We start from the raw sequence: 26054 nt of genomic DNA on the forward strand, positions 1-26054 counted from the left end.
TGACTTCCAGCCAGGTGCGTTTTTTGCCGTTCGTGCACCAAAAAGCCAGCCAGGTGGACAGACAGCCGCAGATTATTATGGTCTGTCGCCAGCGGCCTGGGGTTTCCCTGGAGACCATGTGACTAGTGTTGTTTTTTTTCTTCCCTCTCTTTTAGGAGTTGTGTTTATTATGGGATGTCAGAGCGGCCTGCTTATGACTATTATGGGATGCCGGAGAGGGCGGGAGGGGGCAGTGTCTCCATAGCAACCTGGTTGCTAAGGGGGCAGGGACTAAGAAAGGGGAAGGCAGTGTGTACTTGCTGGTGCTGTGTGCGAGGGGGAGATGATTATTATGGGCTGTAGGTTGCGAGGTAACTATGCAGAGTTGAGTGAGTGTTGTAGGGAGGGGGGAGCGTGCCTAGGGTTATTATGGGATGTCTCTACCCCCCCTGATTTCTTTGTGTGTATGAGGATGTTCGCTTCTGGTCACTGACGCTGGGGAAAGGGGAGAAGAGTGGACGACGTCTCCCAAAGATTTAAGATCTTTTCAGAACTGCTTTTTATTTTTTAGTGATAGGTAGTAACCTGCAGCTTTCGCGTCAGACTAAAGCTGATCATACCGCCGACTATCTACACCTTGGACTGACCTGTAAGTCAATTCCTCCCACCCACCTCCAACCGCCTGCGTTAAAAAATATATACGTATACAAATAATTTTCTATTTCTCGGCGAGTTTTTCCTTAAGGCATAAAAGAGAAAATAAAACGTATCTAAAATTAATGGTAACTTACAACTGACACACCGCGTTATAAAGCGCCGAATGGTGTTTGTCGGGGGCTTCGCGACCTCCGCGTGATATTTTCGCAACGAGGAAAGTTTTAAACATACGAATACGACCAGAAACGAAAGCAGATAAGCGCTTTAACTCAACTCATCCAGCCGGCTGCCATTTTCCCTGCAGCCGGATCACTTGACTCTGTTTGCTAGCTTTGCTAACTTGATTGACAGCTAAGTTGAGGCGTCTTTCGCTCGGACCGAGCGAGAAAGTTTACGAAAAAAGCCGAAATGACACGACTACGTCAAACTGTTTGCAACACTACGCGCTGCGTGATGTTGTAGTTTTGAAATGTCACAATCGTCCATTGATTTTAATTCATATTAACACAGTTAGCCTCCCATGTCACTTGTTTATCTCTTTCTGTCAGCATTGGGTGCTGCTAAAACCCAGACCAAAATATTGTTGTCATTTCTGTTTTATAAAGGGTCCGGACGAGAATATGTCGGGGAGTGAAGACGACAGGGACCATTTTGGACCTATGAGAGATGGTAAGCTTTAGCTGTCCTGTCCTGTAAGGACCCTCATTAACCACATCATGTTACATAACCTCCCCAAATGAGCCTAAACAAGCCTAAACAAACAAATGAACTGCTGACATGTCAAAGTACTTCTGAACAAATGGTCATTTTTGTTAGGAGCACGCTGGTAGAATTAATGTTTATATATTTTGCTCATGCTGGCGAGCCACGTGGTACTGCATCATACTCCTATATAAAGCCAAATCTTTAGTTTATGATGCAGTAGCGGCAAGCTGTATGCAAAAGTCACATCACTTCCTGAATCACTGGTCAGCAGCAGATGTAAAATGAAGGACAAACCTATTTGTTACTCACTCATTAGTATCTTAAGGGAGAAAAATGCTTGTTTTTCTACCTCAGCGATCATACGATGCGCAATATAGCATAGTGTGTCAAACCCATTTGTTTTGCTTTCCTCCTCTTGCCGCTCTCGGTAATGGCGTTGGCAGCGCAGCCTATCAGCAGAGAGCTTATAATAAATGAATGATTTCAAAAGCAAGAGCTTTATGTCCTAGTTTCACTGCTGCTGGCATATTTGGACAGTACACTCACATCTTGAGACAGGAATGCTCAAAAATAATGTCTTTTAAAGGCTTTAAGCTGTGATAAAGGATCTAAAATGATGTCCCATATTATCTTTAGTCATAATAGTATGGGTCAATGGAAGGATACGCAGGACAAAAAATAAATAAATAAATACAATGATTGTTCTGCTTTAATTGTTCATGTTTGGTGCATGTGTTATGGACAGATGATGCAGATGAACCAATATCAGAGGCGGAGACTCCCAAATCCAAAAAGAAGAAGAAAGCAAAGAAAAGCCGTGAAAGCAGGGCGAGTAAACGACAGAAAGTCATCAGAGAGGTTAGCAGAGCATCTTTAGCCTGAGTGCACTAACAGGCAAAAATTTCTGAACAGTACGATTTTTAATGTATGTATTGTATTGTATTAATGTATGTAAAGTCTCTTCTTCTCACCACGTCTGCATTTATTTGATCCAAAGTACCGCAAAAACAGTACAATTTTGAAACATTTTACTATTTAAAATAACTGTTTAAATATGTTTTAGAATGTAACTTATTCCTGTGATTTCAATGCTGAATTTTTATCATCAGTACTTCAGTTACATGATCCTTCAGAAATCATTCTAATATTCTGATTTGCTGCTAAAAAAACTGTTTATTATTATGTTGAAAACAGTAGAATTTTTTCAGGTTTCTTTGATGAATAGAAAGTTCAGAAAAACAGCATTTATCTGAAATAGACATTTTGTAACATTATTGTATAATGTTATTGTAACATTCGATTAGTTTAAATTACCCTTGCTAAATAAAAGTATTGATTTCTGTAATTTTTGGTATACAGTATAATGTTACAATTTTTCTTATTTCAGATAAATGCTGATGGATCTTTCTATTCATCAAAGAATCCTGACAAAAATGTACTTAACTGGAGTAATGATGCTGAAAATTTAGCTTTGATCACAGGAATAAATTACATATTTTTAAATATATTCAAATAGAAAGCCGTTATTTTAAATAGTAAAATATTTCACAATATTACTGCTTTTGCTGTATTTTGGATTAAGTAAATGCAGGATTAGTGAGCAGAAGAAAATTCTTTAAAAAACATTAAAAATCTTACTGTTCAAAAACTTTTGACTGGTGGTGTATATATATACTCTGTATACAGTAGATATATAGATAGATGCATATTATCATTTGAAGTTTGGGTTCAGAAAGAAACTAAATAAATACTTCAGCAATGATGCATTAAACTGACAAATAATTCACAGTTAACATTTTCTGTTTCAAATAAATACTGTGAAAGTTAAAAATTTCACCACTGCAGTGTCACGTCAATAATCATTTGCCATTACTGTCACTGTTAAACATGTTTAGATAAACAAGCATTGAACTGACAGGTTCTACCCTGAGTTTATCTGAAATTCTCATCTCTCTTTGGGTCATTATTGTGGTCTAGGACATTGTTGTCAGTTCTCCTGAAGTCATGGAAGCAATCCGAATGGTAGAAGGTGTGGAAGATGAGGAGGACAGAGTGGTGCGATCTGAGAGTGAAGGGAGTGACTATGCCCCAAGCAAGAAGAAGAAAAAGAGATCCAGCTCCTCTAAGGAGAGAAAGAAGGGAGGTTCTGCGGGAGAAAAGGCTGGTGGCCCATCTGGAGGAAAAAGCAAACGTAAAGACCCAGAGCCAGAGGAAGAAGATGATGACGATGATGATGATGGTCAGGTAAGTGTTAGCCAGTTGGTGGTCATTGTTAATCCTGGGTTTGATATTAAAACCTTGGGACAGCTAAAAAAATCAGTCACATGAGGTTGATCTGATCAGTGCAAATGCGTAAATAAAAACACACAGTGCATAATGTGGGTCCACATATGCACATGATCAACAAAACAATTTGTCATGCCTAAAAGATATTTGTGCACAAGATGTATTATTATTATTATTATTATTATATATATATTTTTTTACTTATGCTTTAACAATTAGTGTTACTTATACAAAGTACATGTTCCTGGAAATGTCTGATACTGATATTGAGCCTTGTCTGTGCTTTGACTGTCTACATTGTTGCCACAACAAATGCTGATTTTCAGTTTTGTTTGTAAAGTTATAAGCACTTCATATATCTTGTACATTTTTTGTGCGTTTGTACACTACCATTCAAAAGGTAAGATTTTAAAATGTTTTTTTTAAGAGACGTCTCTTATTTTTGTGAAAACCGTGATGCTTTTTTTCAGGATTCTTTAATAAATAGTTCAAAAGAACAGCATTTATTTTTAATAGAAATGTTTTGTAGCATTATAAATATCTTTACTGTTACTTTTTGATACATTGACTGGATCCTTGCTGAATGAAAAAAAATACTGCCCCCAAACATTTGAACAGTAGTAGTAGTGTATTTTTAATAGAGGTTTAGGTGACATGATGTGTGTGTATACTGTATATATACATGCATGCACACATACATACAGACATACATACATACATATGTATATACACAACCAGTCAAAAGTTTTTGAACAGTAAGATTTTTTTTAAATGTTTTTTAACATTTTAACGTCTCTTCTGCTCACCAAGCCTGTATATATTTGATCCAAAAAGTACATAAAAACAGTAAAATTTTGAAATATTTTTACTATTTAAAATAACTGTTTGTGTTTGAATATATTTTAAAAGGTTTCTTTGATGAATAGAAAGTTCAGAACTGCATTTATCTGCAATAGAAATCTTTTGTAACATTTTAAATGTCTTTATCATCATTGTTGATCAGTTTAAAGTATCCTTGTGAAAAAAATATATTAATTGCAATAATTTCTGCCCCTCCCAGAAAAATTATACCGACTCCAAGCTTGTGAATGGTATAGTGTATAATGTTACAAAAGCTTGTATGTTTATTCATTGTCTATTCATTAAAGAATCCTGAAGAAAAGTAAACTGTTTTAAATATTGCTAATAATAATAATAAAAATGTTTCTTCTGTAAAAAACATTAAAATCTTACTGTTCAAAAGCTATGAAGAGTGTATATATATATATATATATATATATATATATATATATATATATATATATATATATGATTGTATTCTCTAGTGTTATTCACCTGTCATCCTCTGTTCTTCTTTCACAGGAGCCCAAATCTTCCTCTCAGCTGTTAGCAGACTGGGGAATGAAAGACATCGACTACACCTTTACTCAGGAGGACTACACTTCTCTCACCAATTACAAAGCTTTCAGTCAGTTTGTCAGGTAGAGGCACTTCTCTTTCTGTTTTTGTCCCATTTCTATTATTGCCTTATGTAAACATCTTTATAATATCCTTTGGTTATCTTGGGACTGATCTAAAATGTTTTTCTTTCCCTCTCCTGTTTAGACCGTTAATAGCTGCTAAGAATCCTAAGATCGCTGTGTCGAAGATGATGATGGTTTTGGGGGCTAAATGGCGAGAGTTCAGCACTAATAATCCCATGCGAGGCTCAGCGAGTGCCAACGCAGCCCTGGCAGCTGCCAATGTAGCTGCTGCAGTGGAGAGCATGGTGACTAGGGTGGATGGAGGAGGGGCTGCACCCATGGCCACGCCCACAACAACAGCAGCTCCTGCTGCACCACCCCCATCCCAGCAGCCCCCAGTGGTCCCCCTGCGAAAAGCCAAGACCAAAGAGGGCAAAGGTGAGAGGAGAGAGAGAGAGGAATGTGGATTATGTGTAGATTTGATTTGAAATTAAAGTGAAAGGATCAGAAATAATCAACAGAGAACAGAATGAGGAATTTTTAGGGGATGTAAAGTGAGTTTATTATGTGTGTTTAATTTTTTATCTACTCAACACTTTTTGTCATTTATATATCTGCTCTAGGCCCAAATGCACGTAGAAAGACCAAGTCCACCCCAAAGCCCCAGGACAAAAAGTCTAAAGCAAAGAAAGTGGCTCCACTCAAGATTAAACTGGGCAATTTCAAGAGAAAGCGTTCATCTGTATGTATCTATTCTACTTATATTATTATACATTATTATTCATATTAATTACACATAATTATTAATATTTGTTATAAAAAGATTGTCAGTCAAAAGTTTTTAAACAGTAACAGTAAATCTCTTCTGCTCACCAAGCCTGCATTTAATTGATTCAAAGTACAGCAAAAACTGTACAATTTTGAAATATTTTTACTATTTATAATAAGTGTTTTCTATTTGAATATATTTTAAAATGTAATTTATTCCTGTAATTTCAAAGCTGAAATTTTAGCATTATTACTCCAGTCACATGATCCTTCAGAAATCATTCTAATATTCTGGTTTGCTGCTCAAAAAACATTTATTATTATTATTATTATTATTATTATTATTATTATTATATTGAAAACCGCAGAGTAGAAATTTTCAGGTTTCTTTGATGAATAGAAAATTCAGAACAGCACTTTTCTGAAATAGAAACCTTTTTTTAAAATTATTATGTTTTTAACACTGCTTTTGATCAATTTAAAGCATCCTTGCTAATCTTCATCAAAGCATCCTGAATATTGATGATAATAATAATAATAATAAAATATGCTTCTTGAACAGCAAATCAGCATATTAGAATGATTTCTGAAGGATCATTTGGCTCTGAAGACTGGAGTAATGAAATTAGCTTTGAAATGAAATCACAGAAATAAATTACATTTTAAAACATAAAATAGATAAAATATATATTTTAAATTTAGTTTTCACTATATTTGATCAAATAAATGCATTAATAATTGCTCTGGTGAGCATTAAGAGACTTCTTAAAAAAAAGCCAACCCCCAACTGTTTAACAATAGTGAATATATACAGTATGCATTAAATTATTATTTATTTAAATTATGGCTAACATCACCAACTTGTTTTGCACCACGTCAACCACGGTTCCTTTTCTCAGAGCGGTGAGGATGATGATGGCGAAAGCGATTTTGACAGTTTCTCTATAAGTGATGGATCCAACAGTCGGAGCAGCCGCTCCAAGAGTAAGAAATCCAAGAGCTCCAAGAAAAAGAAGCGTGAGTCAAAGACAGCACACCTCAGACTACTTTATTCACTCTACTGAACACACACACTGTAATAAACACAATATACTACTTTTACATTTGTTACAAACCCTCCTTCTCTTTGATAGTGGATGAGGATGCTGACGGCTATGAGACCGATCATCAGGACTACTGTGAGGTGTGTCAGCAGGGTGGTGAGATCATTCTGTGTGACACCTGCCCCAGAGCCTATCACATGGTGTGTCTAGATCCTGACATGGAGAGAGCCCCAGAAGGCACATGGAGCTGCCCCCACTGCGTACGTATATGTAAACGTGTCCAGAATGAGCAGCTGTTGGCTCAGTCTATATTCTGTGTGTGTGTGTGTGTATGTGCACTATTTCTCTACCATTGATATTTAATGACTAAAGTTTCTGTTGATTATGCATTATTTATGTCTCTCTCTCTCAGGAGAAGGAGGGAATTCAATGGGAGGCTCGTGAGGAGAGTTCCGAGGGTGAAGAGGAAAACGATGATGGAAGAAGGGATGATGGAGAGGTAGAAGAGGAGGACGATCATCATATGGAGTTTTGTCGGGTGTGTAAGGATGGAGGAGAGCTGCTGTGCTGTGACACATGCCCCTCGTCCTATCACTTACACTGTCTCAACCCTCCTCTGCCAGACATCCCCAACGGAGAGTGGATCTGCCCGCGCTGCCTGGTGAGAGAGAAATGATATTGTGTGATTTTCAAAGTCTATCCTTTGAATTAGGTTTTCTGGAGTTTTTTTTTTTTTCCAGAGATGCCAGTGTTGAGATATGTGGGATTAGCATAACTGATTAATTTAAATAAATAAATGTTAATTTGGATTGATTTTATTTTGTAGTTTAATTGTACAAAACATTAAATAAATATAATGTCTTTGTTTTCACAGAGTGCTCCACTGAAGGGCAAAGTCCAGAAAGTCCTGGCCTGGCGCTGGGGTGAAGCCCCTCCACCTATGCCTGTGCCACGTCCTGCAGACCTTCCTGCCGATGCTCCAGATCCTCCTCCTATGATTGGTCGGAAGGAAAGAGAGTTCTTTGTGAAGTGGTGCAACATGTCTTACTGGCACTGTTCTTGGGTCCAGGAACTACAGGTGACACGCAAATAAAAACACACATTTTCTTGTAAGTAGAGATGCAACAATATAAAAATGTTATACATTTTTGACTAAATAGGTGATACAAAATTAAAAAAATGTAAATAACAATTTCCAACAATGGCTGTGTGATTTTTGAGATTCATCTTTTTACACTGGGTACAACTGAAGGACTCCTATGCAACTATTACAGAAGGTTCAAATGCTTACTGATGCCCCAGAAGGAAAAATTATGCTTTAAGAGAAGTTTAAACTTTTGAACAGAATGAAGATGTGTACATTTTTCTTATTTTGCTTAAATATCATATTTTTTTTTCATTTAGTATTCCCCTTTTAGAAGTTACAGAACATACTTGCATGGTTCCCATTTAGTTAAATTTATCCTTATCTTAAAATTCAAATTCAAAAAGTTATCACCCATTTTCACTTGATGCATTGTCTGCCCTTCTCAAGCATCAGTAAGCGTTTGAATCTTCTGTAATAGTTGCATATGAGTCCCTCAGTTGTCCTTAGTGTGATCTCAAAATCATACAGTCATTGTTGTAAAGGGTTTAAATACACAATGCTAAAAACCAAAGAATTTGTGGGACCTGAAGGATTTCTCTGAAGAACAGCGGGCAGTTTAACTGTTCAGGACAAACAAGGGACTCATGAACAACTATCATTAAACAAAACAAAAAAATACAGCTGTAGATCATTCAGGTAACAACTCAGTATTAAGAACCAATTGTATGTAAACTTTTGAACATGTCATTTTTATGAATTAAACTATTATTTTCTCTTGTGGACTATGTAAACATCTTTTATGTGAAATATCTTATTCAGGTCAGTACTAAATAAAAAAATTACCTGCTCTCTTATTTTGGTAAAATAATTAACATTTTGCAAATTTCTGGGTGTGTTTATGAGTAAAATCATTCAATAATTTATGTCTTTTTCTTTCTTGTCACAGTTGGAGCTGAACTGTCAGGTCATGTTTCGTAACTACCAGCGGAAGACAGATATGGAGGAGCCCCCCAATCTAGAGATGGGTGCTGAGGGAGACGAGGATAAGAGCTGCAAGAGAAAGAATAAAGATCCCTTCTATGCCCGTATAGAGGATCAGTATGGGCGCTTTGGAGTAAAGTTAGAGTGGCTCTTCATCCACCGCATCTTAAACCACAGGTGAGAACGTTCATATGCCGAAGCCTGTTGAAGAATGGCATCTGTTGTACTATTTAGACATTAATTTCTCTCGTTCTCTCTGCCAGTGTGGATAAGAAGAATAATGTTCATTATCTGATCAAATGGAGAGATTTGGCATATGATCAGTCAACTTGGGAGTCTGAAGACATGGACGTCCCAGACTATGAAACCTACAAACAACATTACTGGAACCACAGGTACATGCACACAGGCATTCAACAGCCCATGCACACTAGTGTGAAACAATACTGAGTGCAAGTATCTGAATATCATATTTTTTTTCTGTTTGTTAGGGAGCTGATGCTTGGAGAGGAGGGCAGACCAGGTAAAAAGATGAAGAAGGTGAAAGTGAGAAAGACAGAGAGGCCTCCTGCTAATCCTGTTGTGGATGTAAGGAACCTTAGAATAACTCAGCACAACTTTTGTCTACTTTATTGACTAAGATACAGTTTTAATACTAAGCACATTTAGGTTGGAGCCATGGCTTAGCACTGCAAGTTATTCAGTGCAAGTTTGAACTAACCACTTCTTTCCCATAATTTCTTGTTCTCTACATTTAATATAATCATAAGCAAGGCCACACTTGCACAGATTGTTTGGAAACATTGTTTATAAGAAAATACATTCATAGGTTTTTGACTGATAATGATCTAATATTCTTTCTGTCTCTTTCTTTCAGCCCACAATAAAGTTTGATAGGCAGCCGGATTATCTGGACTCTACGGGCGGCACGCTTCACCCATACCAGCTTGAGGGACTGAACTGGTTGCGTTTTTCTTGGGCTCAGGGCACAGACACGATCCTGGCTGATGAGATGGGTCTTGGAAAGACAGTTCAGACTGCTGTCTTCCTCTACTCGCTCTACAAAGAGGTGTGTTTTTAAAAAAAGATTTTGTAAGTGGACTACCACTCAAATGTTTTGGGTTAGATTCTTAAAGTTTTTTTTGAAATAAGTTTTTTGTACTCACCAAGGCTGCATTTGTTTCATCTTCACTGTCTCATGATCCTTCAGAAATCATTCTGATATGCTGATTTGTTGCTCTTGAAATTTTTTAAGAGCAGCTTAATTAATGAAAGCCATGTTGCATTTGTTTCCAAGGATTCTTTGATAAATAAAAAATTCAAAAGCATAGCAAATATAGCAACAGTTTTTCTGTGATTTTTGATCAATTTAATGGATCGTTGCTGAATAAAAGTATTATATTCTTTAAAAAAAAAGTCTTACTCACCTCAGCAATGAACGACTGTGTTCTTCCAATCTCTTGTGTTATTTTAGTTTGATTAATTGATTTTACTGAAATAAATGGTCTCTAGGAAGGCATATCGTTTATCGTAAAAGTTATTGTGTATAATATGGCATTGAAGTTTATAATACTAGTAATGGTCTCTCTTAGGGTCACTCAAAGGGGCCGTTCCTGGTCAGTGCCCCTCTATCTACCATCATTAACTGGGAGAGAGAGTTTGAGATGTGGGCCCCAGATATGTATGTGGTCACTTATGTGGGTGATAAAGACAGCAGAGCTGTGATACGAGAGAATGAATTCTCTTTCGAGGACAACGCCATCCGTGGTGGGAAGAAGGCCTCCAAAATGAAGGTATGAAACCCAGAGGAAAAGAGGTTGATACAGTAGCTTATCAGAGGGAACTAGAAACCATAATGATAAAGATATGTTTAAATAAATTACTGCCACATCTGCTTTGTGGTTTGATGATATGCTTCGTTGTCTTTGTTTGTTTACAATGTGTGGTTCCTGAATCCCTCTTTATCTGTGCAGAAAGAGGCTTCTGTGAAGTTCCATGTGCTTTTGACCTCCTATGAGCTGATCACAATCGATCAAGCCATCCTAGGCTCCATCGACTGGGCTTGTCTTGTAGTGGACGAAGCCCATAGACTAAAAAATAACCAGTCAAAGGTAAGCTCCATGGGTCAAATGAGTGACACACCAAAATATCCACTAATTAAAAGTTTTTTTCATCATGTCATCACCCTCCTGTTTTTCCAAACTTGTGTGACTGTATATTGTCCTTGGAACACAAAAGGAAAAAGTTTTATTGTAAATGTTGTCTAAATTATTCATTAATTAAATCTGATTGTTTTTTTTCTATGAACCAGTTGGATTTGGTTTACAAAACCAAGTTTTTTTTTTCCTCACATAAAGCTATTGAATGAATTTAGAAGACTTGGAAAAATAGTGCAAAGCTTGTGGAGTACATTTATGGTGCCTTCGCATCCTTTACAGAAAGGGTGTTGCAGGTTTAGAGCAACATGAAAGTGAATAGATGATGACAAGTTTGATTTCTGCGAGATCTATTCCTTTAATATTAGGATTAGTATTTGATATAAAACTAACAAAATCTCTCTCTCCTTTTATCTCTCTCAGTTCTTCCGTGTGTTGAATAACTACCCTCTTCAGCATAAGCTGCTGTTGACAGGCACACCTTTACAAAATAACCTGGAGGAGCTCTTCCATCTGCTCAACTTCCTCACGCCTGAGAGATTCAAGTAAGTGTGTGTGTTCTTGATATGCAAGTGTGACGTTTGTGTGCCCTCAGTGTTTTTTTGCTGTTGTTCAGTACCATATGTGTGTTTCAGTAATCTGGAAGGTTTCCTGGAAGAATTTGCTGACATAGCTAAGGAGGACCAAATTAAGAAACTGCACGACATGTTGGGTCCACACATGCTCAGAAGACTCAAAGCTGACGTCTTCAAACACATGCCCTCCAAAACCGAACTCATTGTGCGAGTGGAGCTCAGCCCCATGCAAAAGTATGAAACACATTTAATGTTCGTCAGCTAAATGTTAGGTACATTCATCCCTCATTTGCATCACCTGCTGGACACCCTTTTTGTTATTTACAGCATGGTTCATTACACTGTATGACTGATAGATTGATAACTCTGATTATTTATAGTGTGAGTGTGTAAATTTAGTTGTATGGGCCATTTAAGACTTTTATATGGCAATAGCCTCTGAGTCAATCTTCCTGTTTTTCTGAAACAGGAAGTACTACAAGTACATCTTGACACGCAACTTTGAAGCTCTGAACACTCGTGGTGGAGGAAACCAGGTGTCTCTGCTCAATGTGGTTATGGACCTAAAGAAGTGCTGTAACCACCCCTACCTCTTCCCGACAGCTGCTAATGTGAGCTTCCACTTACTCTCAATTAGGACACTACCATTTTTCAGTAGAAATGGGGGAACTTAAAGTTTAAGGGTTTTGAATGAATAACAACAATACTTTCAGCTGATCATATGTGTCTGATTGTGCAGGAAGCCCCTAAAATGCCCAATGGCATGTATGATGGCAGTGCCCTCACAAAAGCTTCTGGGAAACTAATGCTTCTGTGTAAGATGCTGAAAAAATTGAAGGAGGGTGGACATAGAGTGCTTATATTCTCACAGGTACACACAAATGCCGTACACTGAATACATATATACTTAACTATGTACTAAAGTATACTTAAACGCATTGTGCATGGATGTAGATGACAAAGATGTTGGATTTGCTGGAAGACTTTCTGGAGAATGAAGGGTACAAGTATGAAAGGATAGACGGAGGGGTGACTGGAGGGATGAGACAGGAAGCCATCGATAGATTCAATGGTGAGGGGGGAAATACCACCCATTTCCATGATATAACTGTAACATAATGGATGTTTGGTTTTGACAAAATTCTTCTCTTTTCACTCACTGCAGCTCCTGGTGCTCCTCAGTTTGTTTTCCTCTTGTCCACCAGAGCAGGGGGTTTGGGTATCAATTTGGCAACTGCTGACACTGTCATCATCTACGACTCTGACTGGAATCCACATAACGACATCCAGGTAGAGGCGACGTGATACTAAAACTGTCAAACACCTGCATCTCTGTGAGAGGGTTTTTTTTTCTGATACGGTCTCTCTCCGGTTGTCTTTTTCAGGCATTTAGCAGGGCTCATCGTATTGGTCAGAATAGGAAGGTGATGATCTATCGATTTGTCACTAAAGCGTCTGTGGAGGAGAGAATTACACAGGTGAGATATAAAATAATAGTTTCAGGCAAATGCAAAACTGTTAAAAAACAGTTTAAAAAACAATCAAACACAAGCACTAGCTAAAGTCTCATGACCGTTGTATTTCAGGTGGCAAAGAAAAAGATGATGTTGACTCATCTGGTGGTGCGGCCTGGTCTGGGCTCCAAGGCTGGATCCATGTCCAAACAAGAATTGGATGATATCTTGAAGTTTGGCACAGAACAGCTTTTCAAATACGAGCTCGGAGAAGGTAATACTGTTTTATGGAACGCTTCATCTTCTGAACGCAACACTGATTTGAGATCAGAAAATAAAACATTTGAGATTTGAAATAATAATGACGTTTAAAACCAGTAAAACTTATGAGACGTGTACAGCTTTTAGTTAAAGGGGTCATATAATGTTGCTAAAAAGAGCATTATTTTGTGTATTTGTTGTAATGCAATGTGTTTATGCAGTTTGAGGTTCAAAAAACATTATTTTCCACATACTGTACATTATTGTTGCTCCTCTCTTTCCCCGTCTTTCTGAAATGCTTTGATTTTTACAAAACTCATCGTTGATGGAAACCGAGGTGTTCTCTGATTGGCCAGCTTTCCGGTGCGTTGTGATTGGCCGGATACCTCAAGCGTTCTTACGCCTTCCCATGTACATACGGGTGGTGTTATGCTAATCTACTCACCCCGCGACGTGAACAAGTCGGGGTGTGTTTGAACAAGCCGTTTTAGGGAGATGTGGCTGACTCTTAACTTTTATAATAAATATCTATTTGGTTTTGAGACTTTAAGCTTTGCAACTTTACAGATCTTATCTATGCACAGCAACAGCTTGTAACACTCCAAAAACAAAGAAAAACAAGAAACCGCATCATATAACCCCTTTAAAGGGATAGTTCACCCAAAAATGAAAATTCTGTCATTAATTACTCACCCTCATGTCAGTCGAAACCAGTAAGACCTTCATTCATCTTTGAAAAAAGAGCTTTCTGACCCTGCATAGACAGTGATGCAACTGACATGTTCAAGGCCCAGAAAGACACAAAGGACAATCGATAAAATAGTCCAAAAACTGCTATGGTCTATAAGCTGCTGTGGTGTAGATGTGAAGTTCTGCTTTCAGGTGAAGGTTATTTACAGCTTTAAGCTACACATGACCTTGCTGAGAACTTAATAAGCTGAGTTTCGTTCTGATGCTGCAGTAGTTTTTATTTTATGTCTGTTTTCTGCTTTTGAAATATATTGCTAAAAATAAAATTAATGTTTTTTAGTAGTGGGCCAAAGAAAATGTAGTAAAGTAAAAAGTTCAAATCTGATATACTGGTCTGACTATGCCAACCAATAAAAAATAAAAATCTTACTGCTGAGCCCAGGGCTGAATTAAATACCTTCACCTACCCACTGACCTGGTTACCGCTCACTTTAAATCAGTGTTATGTTGTATTTTTATCTACCATCTCTCTCTGTCTCTTTCTCTCAAATTTAAGTCAGGAAAGCTTTATCAGCATTATTAAAAAGCAAATTACTACAAATGCATATGAACAGAGTTCTAGTACTAGACAATATGGAAAATAAGTTTATACCGAAATTATACGGGCACAATGAATGAAAGGGACAAAGTAAACACTAAAATCAATTCAAAATCAAATAAACTTCTCCAGGTGACAATAAGGAGGAAGACAGCAGTGTGATCCACTATGATGACAAGGCGATTGATCGGCTTCTGGATCGAAACCAAGATGCGACGGATGACACTGAGCTGCAGAGTATGAATGAATACCTCAGCTCTTTTAAAGTGGCCCAGTATGTGGTCAAAGACGAGGAAGAGGAGGTAAGTGTGTGTGAGAATGTGACTGTGTCTGTGTGTGGTGTGTTTGTCTCATGTATGTATATGTATATCATACGGTGTGTCTCTGTCAGGAGGAGGATGTGGATAGAGAGATCATTAAGCAGGAAGAAAGTGTAGATCCTGATTACTGGGAGAAACTGTTGCGCCATCATTATGAGCAGCAACAGGAAGATCTCGCTCGTCACCTGGGCAAAGGCAAACGGCCACGCAAACCTGTTAACTACAACGACTGCTCACAGGAGGACAGAGGTAGTAGACGGGGTACAGACGCACTTTTAACGCTTTTTTTTACTGCTCTTTATCTGTACGTTTGTGAGTAGTTGCATGTGTGTTATTATGGATGAAGACAAACTTACAGTGCCTTGCAAAAGTATTCATACCCCTTGATTTTTTTCACATTTTGTTATGTTGTTTATCTTAAACTGTTTTAAATTACTTTTTTGTCCTCACCAACCTACACTCCATATATCATAATGGCAAAGCAAAGAGCTTAAATGATTCCATTGCATAAATATTCATACCCTTATTTGGGTCAGTTGAAAATGAGCTCAGGAGCATTCATATTGCTTTCAGATGTTACTAAACTTCAAGTAAAGTTAATCTGTGGCAAATTCACTTGAATGGGTATGATTTGGAAAGGCACACATCTGGGGAAGAGTTCAGAATTCTGCTGCAGTGAAGGTTCACAGAAGCATGTAGTCTCTGTTAATTGATGGAGAAGGGCCTTGGCTAGAGTGGTGACCAAGAACCTGATGGTTATTCTAGTTGAGCTCCATGATAATATATGCAGATGGGAGAAACTTACAGAAGCACAAACATTATTGCAACACTCCGATGATCTGGGCTTTTTCGTGGCGTGGCAAGACTTAATCCTCTCCTCAGTGAAGACTTATGTAAACACAATTTATTTATTATTAAGTTGTGACAAATTCTGTTTTTGCTTTGTCATTATGGTACATGGAGTGTAGATTGATGTGAGGGGAAAACATTTGTTTTAAACAGTTTAACATAAGACAGCAACATAAAACGTGAATAAATGAAGGGGTATAAATATTTTTGCAAGGCACTGTAGTGGTGTGATCTTAGGTCTGATGTGTTGTTAATGTTTTATGTTTAAAATAATGCATTTATATGTATTAGTTATTACATTTACAGTATAGGCAAATTTTGGACACACCTACCTGCTCTTTATTATTTACTTCTTTTAACATTTTGGAATAATATTGAAGTCATCAAAATTATAAAAATAAACTGGAACATGAGAATTATGCTATATATTATGTAGTAGAAATCCCCACGCCAAAAAATAAAGTATTTTTAAATTTAATTATTAATAGTTTTTTTTTAAATTAATAATTCATGCAAGTTATACATTGTGTATATATATAATTTACGATTTTAGATTAAAAGTTTTGTGAGAAACAAATTCAGCCCAGTGTGCCCAAAAGTTTGACCTTTTTGTATTGTCAGCATGAATCTTGGTTGTATTGTCTCTTTAAATTAAATATTTTCTTGTCAAGAAAGCTGTGTTCAATAATATATTGCCTCACTCACTTGTGTTTCCAGACTGGCAGGATGATCAGTCTGATAACCAATCAGATTACTCTGTGGCTTCCGAGGAGGGTGATGAGGACTTTGATGAGAGATCTGAAGGTGAGAAAAATGTTAACCCATCCTTATATGAATAAGCAATTATTATATTTGTATTGACACAATCCTCTTTTTTTTTTTTTTGTAGCTAACTCTCGAAGACCAAGTCGTAAAGGCTTGAGGAATGATAAAGATAAACCACTGCCCCCCCTACTGGCCAGAGTGGGAGGAAACATTGAGGTTCAACTTCAGTTGCCTTTTAACTTGTTTCAGCTATTCCCTTCACGTACTCTGCAACCTTAACCTCTCTCTTCTCATTAGGTGTTGGGCTTCAATGCTCGACAAAGAAAGGCCTTCCTGAATGCAGTCATGCGTTATGGGATGCCTCCCCAGGATGCCTTCACCACCCAATGGCTTGTTAGAGACCTGCGAGGCAAATCCGAGAAGGAGTTCAAGTACGTCTGACTGTCCTTAAATGAGGTCTTGTCATTTTTTTTTTTTACCTTTTATTTACTTGAGGACTCTCTCTCTCATTCTCAGGGCATATGTGTCCCTCTTTATGCGTCACCTGTGTGAGCCGGGCGCTGATGGGGCAGAAACATTTGCTGATGGTGTTCCACGGGAAGGCCTGTCACGACAACATGTTCTTACACGCATAGGTGTAATGTCACTGATCCGCAAGAAGGTCTGTGAGGTTATGCTTGCTGGTGTTTTAGGGAGTTATTTGATTCTGTGAATGTTACATGATTGACTGTTTTAAACTCTTACAGGTGCAGGAGTTCGAGCATGTCAATGGTCAGTGGTCAATGCCCTGGATGAAAGAACTGGAGGAAAGCAAAAGAGCGGCAGCCATTGCAGCGGGAGAAGATCCAAAAACGCCCTCTACTGGGACGCCTGCAGATACCCAGCCCAACACACCAGCACCAGGTACACACATGCATAAGAGATGCTGTTTTTAACTAAAAATTATTGAAAATAGTACTAAGATTTTAGAAAAAAAATGTATTTGTAGTAATAAAAGACTATGTAGAAATATAAAAGAACTAATGAAGTTATACTTTAGAATTAAAAAAAAAAAAAAAAAAGTTGAAATATACAAATGAAAGCTAAATCAAAGTATTAATAAATACTATGATACTTTAATACATAATGGCCCAGTTTCACAGACAGGGCTTAGACTAAGCCAGGATTAGGCCATAGTTGAATTAGGACATTTAAGTCATTTTTATAAACATGATTAGAAAAAAAAAAAACATTACTGGTGTGCATCTTGAGACAAAATAAAGGCACTGATATATTTTAAGATCAATCAGTGCAATTGTATTTCAGTTGAAACAGCTCAGACTTACATTTTAGTCTAGGACTAGGCTTAAGCCTTGTCTGTGAAACCGGGGGCATGAATACTAAAATAACACTGATAATAAATAAACATTTATATGAAAAATAAATCAAATTTTAGATTAATGCTCTACTTTATATTCATTAAAGAAACCTGAAAAACTTCTACTCAGCTGTTTTCAACTTAATAATAATAAATGTTTTTTGAGCAGCATATCAGAATATTAGAATGATTTCTGAAGGATCATGTGACTGGAGTAATGATGCTAAAAATTCAGCTTTAAAATCACAGGAATAAATTACATTTGTAATATATTCAAATAGGAAACCGTTATTTTGCTGTGTTTTGAATCAAATAAATGCAGGCTTGGTGAGCAGAAGAATGTTACTTTTGAGTGGTAGTGCATTGTATTCAAAATTAATTTTAATAATATTATTTTTTATATCATAATAACAGAAAAGCCCTTAATACATAAAACCCTATTAATCTTTTAATATTTCACAAAAAAAACCTAAACAGATCATTTCAGTTTCAATTTGACCTTTTATGACAAGTTACCTATTTCAAAATCTATTCCAGAAGAGGATTTGTTCCTCATTCACAGATAATTTGTCCATTATCTCTGCATGGCTAATCATTTCACATTAATCTGACTCTCTTATCCAAACAGAAGACCTTTCCAAGAGTGATGACGCAAAAGAGCTAGAGGAGAAGATGGAAGTAGACGGAGAGAAAAAAATAAAGGGCTCCAGACAGGAGGATGAGGTACTTGTTATTTACAGTCTCACTTTTTAGCTTCACCTTCCTGTTTCTCTTCTCAGTATTTTTAAACACTTTCCTTTTGTAAACACCTGCCTGTCTCACTTTGCCTTACTTCTAGTCTCCAACTCTCATTCTCACATCCCCTTTTTTTTCTCAGATCATTGAGATTCCCGATGAAGGTGAGAAATCCCCAAGTCCAGCGAAGAAAGAGGAGAATAAGGACACGGAGAGAGAGACCACCTCACCATCCGCAGAAAAGGATGGAGGAAGCAGAGACGAAGAAAATGAAAAGGACGGGGACAAAGAGAAGTCCACAGAATCAAAGGAAAACACATCTTTAGATGTCAAAGCTGAAAGTTCAGATGTAGACACATCTAAAACCAAAGGTGAGGTGCTAAGCACTACATAAAATAGCCAAAATGAAAATTTATTTTCCATTTGATTTGACATTCAGTTGATTTAATATCCACACCATGAAAACTTTGCAATGCAATGTGGATGTTAGGAAGTAAAATTATAATGAGTTGATATTCAAATAATCCATCTATTACGACTGGATTTTAGTGCCACATTAAAAAAAACTAAACTAAAGTTAAAATCACGAGACAGTATAAATATTATGAGAATAAAGTCGTAATTCTACGAAAATAAAGTCGAAATACTACAAGAATAAAGTATACTGTCAAAAATACTGTACCCGCAAGTATGACACTTGGGTAAGGTATGGTTTTCACTATTAATATCAGGGCTCGAAATTGTGACTGTTTTGGTCGCATATGCTCCCAAAATTTAACCTGCGCCACCTCAAATTATATCTGGGAGCATTTGTGCGAGTGCGAGAAATTGTTGTGGTGCGACTTGGTTTCATTTCTTTACAAAACGTTCGTTAGTCTAACTACTGCACAGACTGCTGTGAGCTGATACAGTGACAGGTTCACCGTTCTCTCCAACATTACATAACATTTAAACTTCAGCTTTACGTTATTTCCTTTAATGCAGATTTAAGATTTTAGCCGTCAATCACTCCCTGACACAAACACTGCGCTGCGCTGAATTAGGAACCAGACGTTTTTTTTCCTCTCACCCAACCTCTGTTCCAGATTTGTACAAACTGCATTGCAATTAGGGGTGAGTGATATGACGGTTTTTGATTGTGGACAATTAAAAGGTCTCCACAATCTGCTTTTGAAGAAATAAACTATAGTTCGTGCTACAGCGCACATTTTGTCAGATACAATTCTGGCGCCTCCGTCTCAGTATACTGTCCAACGCGGCATTCATTCACATCAAATGATATCTCAGCGGCCGAGTTCCACTCACACAGGGGCATAATTTCCACTGGGGACATGCTTTTCAAAATCCCGTTTGTGTCCTCCCACTTTCAAATGGTTTTTTAAAGTAATCTCTTGTATTGTAGAATGCACGCTCAGCGCCGCCGAGAGTTTCGCGCGATTGTTAAAACAAAACCAAAAGTAAAACGCGTACACGCATTCAAAAGAAATTTTAATACCCCGCGTTTAGAGAGTGACTTCCCAATGCGCGCAAATTAGGCTACATACAATATCTAAGCTGTTATTAGTATGTGGGCTATACTAAGTTGTATAGTTGTCTATAGCTCTGCATATGCTTGAAAAATTCGGTCTCTATTTGCACTTTGAATATTAAAAGAGTAGCCTACTTTGGTTATGGCTGCATTTATTGTCTACATGATTAAAAAAGAACTGTGTCGGTTATTTTTTATTTATACTATTGATTCTTTAAAAATGCAGTGGTTGCCTCTAATTTAAATGGCTGTACCTATAATAGAGAAGATAAACATCTTGTTTGTGTACTCATATTTTCATTTATTCTTGTCCCTTGCTTTAGGCATAAAATAAATGTATAAAAAAGGCTTTCAGAATCAGCCCGTTTGCTTGTAAAACATTGGCAATCAGAATCGACCATGAAGAATCAAGATTGGCACATTACTAAAATGAAATTGGGTGCTCCTAAAATTTTTTTGGTGCTCCTAACTTTTTGAAGTTGGGAGCACCAATGCTACCAAGTGAAAAAGTTAATTTCGAGCCCTGAATATTAATATTTCGATTTTATTCTCTTAGTATTTCAACTTTATTCTGTTAATATTTCGACTTCATTTTGATTTTATTCTCGTAGTATTTCAACTTTATTCTGTTAATATTTCAACTTCATTCTCATAGTATTTCAACTTTATTCTTGTAATATTTAGACTTTATTCTTGAAATAATAAGACTTTATTCTCGTAGTACTTTGACTTTATTCTCATAATATTACAACTTTATTCTGTTAATATTTAGACTTTATTCTTGAAATAATAAGACTTTATTCTCGTAGTACTTTGACTTTATTCTCATAATATTACAACTTTATTCTGTTAATATTTTGACTTTATTCTCATAGTATTTATATTTTATTCTTGTAGTATTTCGACTTTATACTTGTAATATTTAAATTTTATTCTCGAAATATTTAGACTTTATTCTCATAGTATTTTGAATTTATTTCGTTAATACTTCGACTTTATTCTCATAGTATTTCAATTTTATTTTCGTAGTATTTCGACTTTATTCTGTTAATTTTTTAAACTTTATTCTCATAGTATTTCGATTTTATTCTCGTAGTATTTCGACTTCATTCTCAAAAAAATTCAACTTTATTCTCGTAATATTTCAACTTTATTCTTGTAATATTTAGACTTTATTCTTGAAATAATTAGATTTTATTCTCGTAGTACTTTGACTTTATTCTCATAATATTACAACTTTATTCTGTTAATATTTCAACTTTATTCTCATAGTATTTTAATTTTATTCTCATAGTATTTTGATGTTATTCTTGTAATATTTCAACTTTATTTTCATATTTCGACTTTATTCTCATAATATTTTGACTTCATTCTCGTAGTATTTCCACTTTATTTCCGTAATATTTCTACTTTAATATACGGCACTAAAACCGTCATAATCCATAAAACGAGTCAGTTCTTCAATTCTACATTTTGCACAAAAAAATCACATGATCGCATGTAGCACCAATACTGTCTTACTCCATTGCAGAAGAATCTGAAGACAAGACAGAAAAAATGGACACTAGCCCAGCAAGAGATGAGAAGAAAGGTATATGCTAACACAAATAACACCTTTATACCACAGATAACTGTTACAATGTCTAATCAGTCTTTCTCATTCTGTCTTCTCAACCAAATCTGAAAGACGACAAGGACGGAATGAAGTCAGAGGACTCCGCTAAGCTGCAAAATGGAGAGAGTGCCAAAGAGACAAGCGGAGGAGCAGATGGAGTGAGTGAGGAGAAGAAGAAAGCAGTGAAGCAGAGGTTCATGTTTAACATCGCCGATGGAGGTTTCACAGGTACACTGGGAATTTACTCTGTGTGTGTGTGTGTGTGTGTGTGTGTGTCTGTATGTGTACATGCTGGTGAATTTCGAATCAATGTACTCTCTGTTTCTCTCTCCAGAGCTTCACTCGCTCTGGCAGAATGAAGAGAGAGCTGCCACGGTCACAAAGAAGACTTACGAGATCTGGCATCGTCGCCATGACTACTGGCTGCTGGCTGGTATCATACAGTATCCTTAATCCTTAATTTTGATAATAAGTGTGTTTTTTCAGTACAGATACAGCAGTACATTTCCTTGCATTACAAAAAGGAATAAGTCTTGTTTTACTGTATTTTTGTTTATTTTTTTATTGATGTTATTTTATGTTATTTATCAAAAATATTATATATTTTTTCATATAATAATTTTTTTATATTGTTTGTATTATTTAAATTCATGTTAACTCTGCATTTTACAGTTTTAATTCCAAACCCGTAAGACCTTCGTTTATCTTCGCAACACAAATTAAGATATTTTTGATGAAATCCGAGAGCTTTCTGATTTTTGTTTTCTTTGCACATAAACAGTATTCTCTTATCTTCATAAAATTTGGGTTGAACCACTGATGTCATATGGACTATTTTAACAATATTCTTACTGCCTTTCTGGGCCCGTTGCGTTGTTGTCTATGAAGGTTCAGAAAGCTCTTGGATTTTATCAGAAATATCTTAGTTTGTGTTCTGAAGATGACCGAAGGTCTTGCGGGTTTGGAACGACATGAGGGTGAATAATAAATGACAGAATTAAATTTTTTGGGTGAACTATCCCTTTAATATCAACATAAGCAACATAAATTCAGTAAAATGTTTGTTATGTCCTTCACCTCTGTACTATCAGCCATGGCTACGCACGTTGGCAGGATGTGCAGAATGACCCGAGGTTCGCTATCCTCAATGAGCCCTTCAAGGGAGAGATGAGCAGAGGAAACTTCCTTGAGATTAAAAACAAGTTTCTTGCTCGCAGGTTTAAGGTTAGAGATGTACAGATACTATGAAACCGTACACTCAGTGTTCACACACTCCATGGCTCTTCTCAACTGCTTTATTTATTCTCTCTTTAGCTGTTGGAACAGGCTCTGGTGATCGAGGAGCAGCTCAGACGTGCTGCCTATCTAAACATGACAGAGGATCCCTCTCACCCCTCCATGGCACTCAACACACGCTTCAGTGAGGTGGAGTGTCTGGCGGAGTCACACCAGCACCTCAGTAAAGAGTCCATGTCAGGAAACAAGCCTGCTAATGCAGTCCTGCACAAAGGTACATTCATTCCCATAACTCTATGCTGCACAGTATAATCTGACACATAGCTTTGGATACATTTTTGCAATGCAGAAGTGTGCTAAAAACACAAATAAATTAATGTAAAATAACTATATTATTTCGAGTTGCTGAGATAAAAAACTAATCACAGATACATTATTATTTAGCAAATTTTTCAGGATCTTTTTTTTTTCAGATTTGCAGGTTTACATCACAATTCTTAGAAAAAAAGTCAGATTTGCGAGATACAAACTTTCATATCTTGCAAGAGTTTATATCTTGCAAATCTGACTTTATGACATGCAATTGCGATTTATTAAGTCAAAATTGTGAGTTATAAACCCGCAATTCTGAGAACATATCAGTCTTTTTATTTTTACCCTCAGAATTTGACTTTATAACTTGCATTTGAGTTTATATCATGCAATTTTAAGAAAAGGTTTATATCTTGCAGTTCTGACTTTATTTTCTCAGAATTGGATGTTTCTGTCTCACAATTCTGACTTTAGTAATTGTAAGTTTAAGTCTCAAAATTCTGAAAAAAAATGTCAATCCATAGGAAATGATCTTTACTCACTGTTAAAGGCATCTGCCTTGTGACACATCTACATTATATTTTCTTAACTGCTGTTGTTAAACAACCAGAGGATAACCTATTAAATTAATTCTAAGTGTGAATGTAGTAATTTGCATTGAATAGGCTAGTTTTGACAATAGATGTTACAAGAGTTACAGAAGCCTGGTGGATTTACGTATACATACTAGGGCTGTCAAATGATTAATCACGATTAATCGCATCCGAAATAAAAGTTTATGTTTACATACTAAATGTGTGTTTACTGTGTATATTTATTATGTATATATAAATATACACACACACACACACACACACACACACACACACACACACACACACACACGTATAGATTAAAAAAATATTTATATGTATGAATAGTTATACTTGTATTTAATTTAGATTATATATCGAATTATAAATATTTTATATATAAATCTAAAATATTTTTCTTTAATAAACATGTATGTGTGTGTATTTATATAAATATAATATATACACACAGTACACACATAGTAATCATAAACTTTTATTTTGGATGCGATTAATCGTGATTTATCGTTTGACAGCCCTAATACATACATACATACATACATACATACATACAACTATAATTGCATAATACTATTAAATAAAGGTTCCTTAAAAAATTCAATGTAGAAACATAAAATAAATTATAAATTAAAAATGGAAGTAAAACGGCCAAAGCTTCTAACACCTCATGACAGTGTTTCCATCAGAGCACTGCTCAAACCCACAAAACTTCACACTTAGTATCTCAGCTTAGTTATACCACATTTTGCATACTTATTGCATCCTGTAGCTGGAGTTGTGTTGTATAGAGGTAAAAATGAATTAATTTACTTAAAATGTTCAAATGAATAAATATATCCTACCGCCAATTGTTCTATCAGTTCTCAAACAACTGGAGGAGCTACTCAGCGACATGAAGGCAGATGTCACCCGGCTCCCAGCAACCATTGCTCGAATACCGCCCGTCGCTGTGCGGCTGCAGATGTCAGAAAGAAGCATCCTTAGCCGGCTGGCCAGCCGAGGACCGGAGGTCACACAGACGCAGGGGCCACGCTGATGACCCCTGGATGAATTTTTCACACATACCTCCCATAAGTCATGATGAGGAATCATCTCACACACATACAGACATGCACCTGGGTCAGGTAATCAGATGCGTTGTTTATATCTGAAATAAGTTCCAGCTGCCTGCACTAGTTTGGACAGAAGGAGAGTGGAGTGGTTCCTAGCTAACACACTGTGGTTCCCTAACATTTCTTGTAAAGCTCAATTTAGAGGCATTCCAACTTCCTCCATTTTCAAAATCCTGTGAACACACACCTGCTGACCAGAGAGATGTGTACGCATGTTAGAATACACAGCGCCCAAATCATTCTCCAGTATAAATCCAGTTCAGGTTTTCCAGGTCACCTCCGCTGCACTGTTGTAGTCAGTGCAAGGCAAGGTATGGATTTCTGCCTTGCGTGGAATGGATCTTTACAGTGGGGACCCTTTCCTCCTCAGGTGTGTTTTATGTTGTAATTCACACTAGTTGAATCACTGTTTTTGTGCGTTTCCACAATTATGCTCTAAGATTGAATTTTAAAAGACTGTTTGATTCCTGAAACATCATGTGGTTTAACTTGTCGTACTGTAAGTACCATCAAGCAGCAGTTGGAAAAAAATACTGATGTAAACAGTACCTGTCCCAAATGCTGTCATACTTCTCTGAGTCCACACTTTGGTGACATAATGTTCTTAAACAAAAAGGACTCATCAGAAATCTAAAATGTCAAATGGGACACCCCTATAGTTTTCTGAACGTCAGGTTGACAACTCCTATAAGGCCGTCAAATGACCTTCCATTCCTTTAGATTAAATATATATATATTATAATCATTTTTTTTTCATTATGAGAACTGCTGCTTTAAAGAAAAGTCAAGTTCTGTGTTCACCATTGTTTAATAATAATTCTGTGCTTGTTAAAAATCCACATTTGTTCCCTATTCCCTCTCCGGATTGGCTTGTGTATAATGTAACTAGAGAGTGAGTCCCGATTTCTTTTTCCTACAAGAGAAGACAA

At 36.5% G+C, this 26054-nt stretch overlaps 1 protein-coding gene across 2 annotated transcripts; it reads left to right on the plus strand.

The window, feature by feature from the left end:
• Nucleotides 1-389: 389 nt before the first annotated feature.
• Nucleotides 390-26054, plus strand: chd4b (chromodomain helicase DNA binding protein 4b). 2 transcript variants are annotated; one of them, XM_073847945.1, is made up of 40 exons: nt 390-628; nt 1242-1305; nt 2087-2199; nt 3319-3585; nt 4990-5108; nt 5233-5528; nt 5714-5832; nt 6758-6875; nt 6992-7161; nt 7314-7562; nt 7776-7979; nt 8935-9146; nt 9233-9364; nt 9461-9557; nt 9847-10038; nt 10562-10762; nt 10943-11080; nt 11549-11670; nt 11761-11934; nt 12170-12311; nt 12440-12571; nt 12655-12772; nt 12866-12990; nt 13086-13178; nt 13287-13428; nt 14836-15005; nt 15095-15284; nt 16590-16676; nt 16762-16853; nt 16935-17068; nt 17154-17298; nt 17384-17540; nt 18623-18717; nt 18872-19100; nt 21789-21848; nt 21945-22100; nt 22207-22315; nt 22964-23096; nt 23187-23382; nt 24874-26054. In XM_073847945.1, the coding sequence occupies exons 2-40, from the start codon at nt 1257-1259 to the stop codon at nt 25047-25049; spliced, it is 5853 nt and encodes a 1950-aa protein (XP_073704046.1). In that variant the 5' UTR covers nt 390-628; nt 1242-1256; the 3' UTR covers nt 25050-26054. The 2 variants fall into 2 exon arrangements, with proteins under 2 accessions (XP_073704046.1, XP_073704047.1); XM_073847946.1 differs by having other exon boundaries at nt 15095-15272.

This window comes from Garra rufa, chromosome 9 (genome assembly GCF_049309525.1).
Source record: "Garra rufa chromosome 9, GarRuf1.0, whole genome shotgun sequence".
NCBI classification, from domain to species: domain Eukaryota; kingdom Metazoa; phylum Chordata; class Actinopteri; order Cypriniformes; family Cyprinidae; genus Garra; species Garra rufa.

Bases quoted from the DNA above. Each gene is read 5' to 3' on its own strand.
- chd4b (XM_073847945.1), top strand. From the start codon at position 1,257: ATGTCGGGGAGTGAAGACGACAGGGACCATTTTGGACCTATGAGAGAT. The intron at 10,039-10,561 runs GTGTGTTTTTAA...GGTCTCTCTTAG, and splicing joins TCTACTCGCTCTACAAAGAG to GGTCACTCAAAGGGGCCGTT. The intron at 12,991-13,085 runs GTAGAGGCGACG...TGTCTTTTTCAG, and splicing joins ATCCACATAACGACATCCAG to GCATTTAGCAGGGCTCATCG.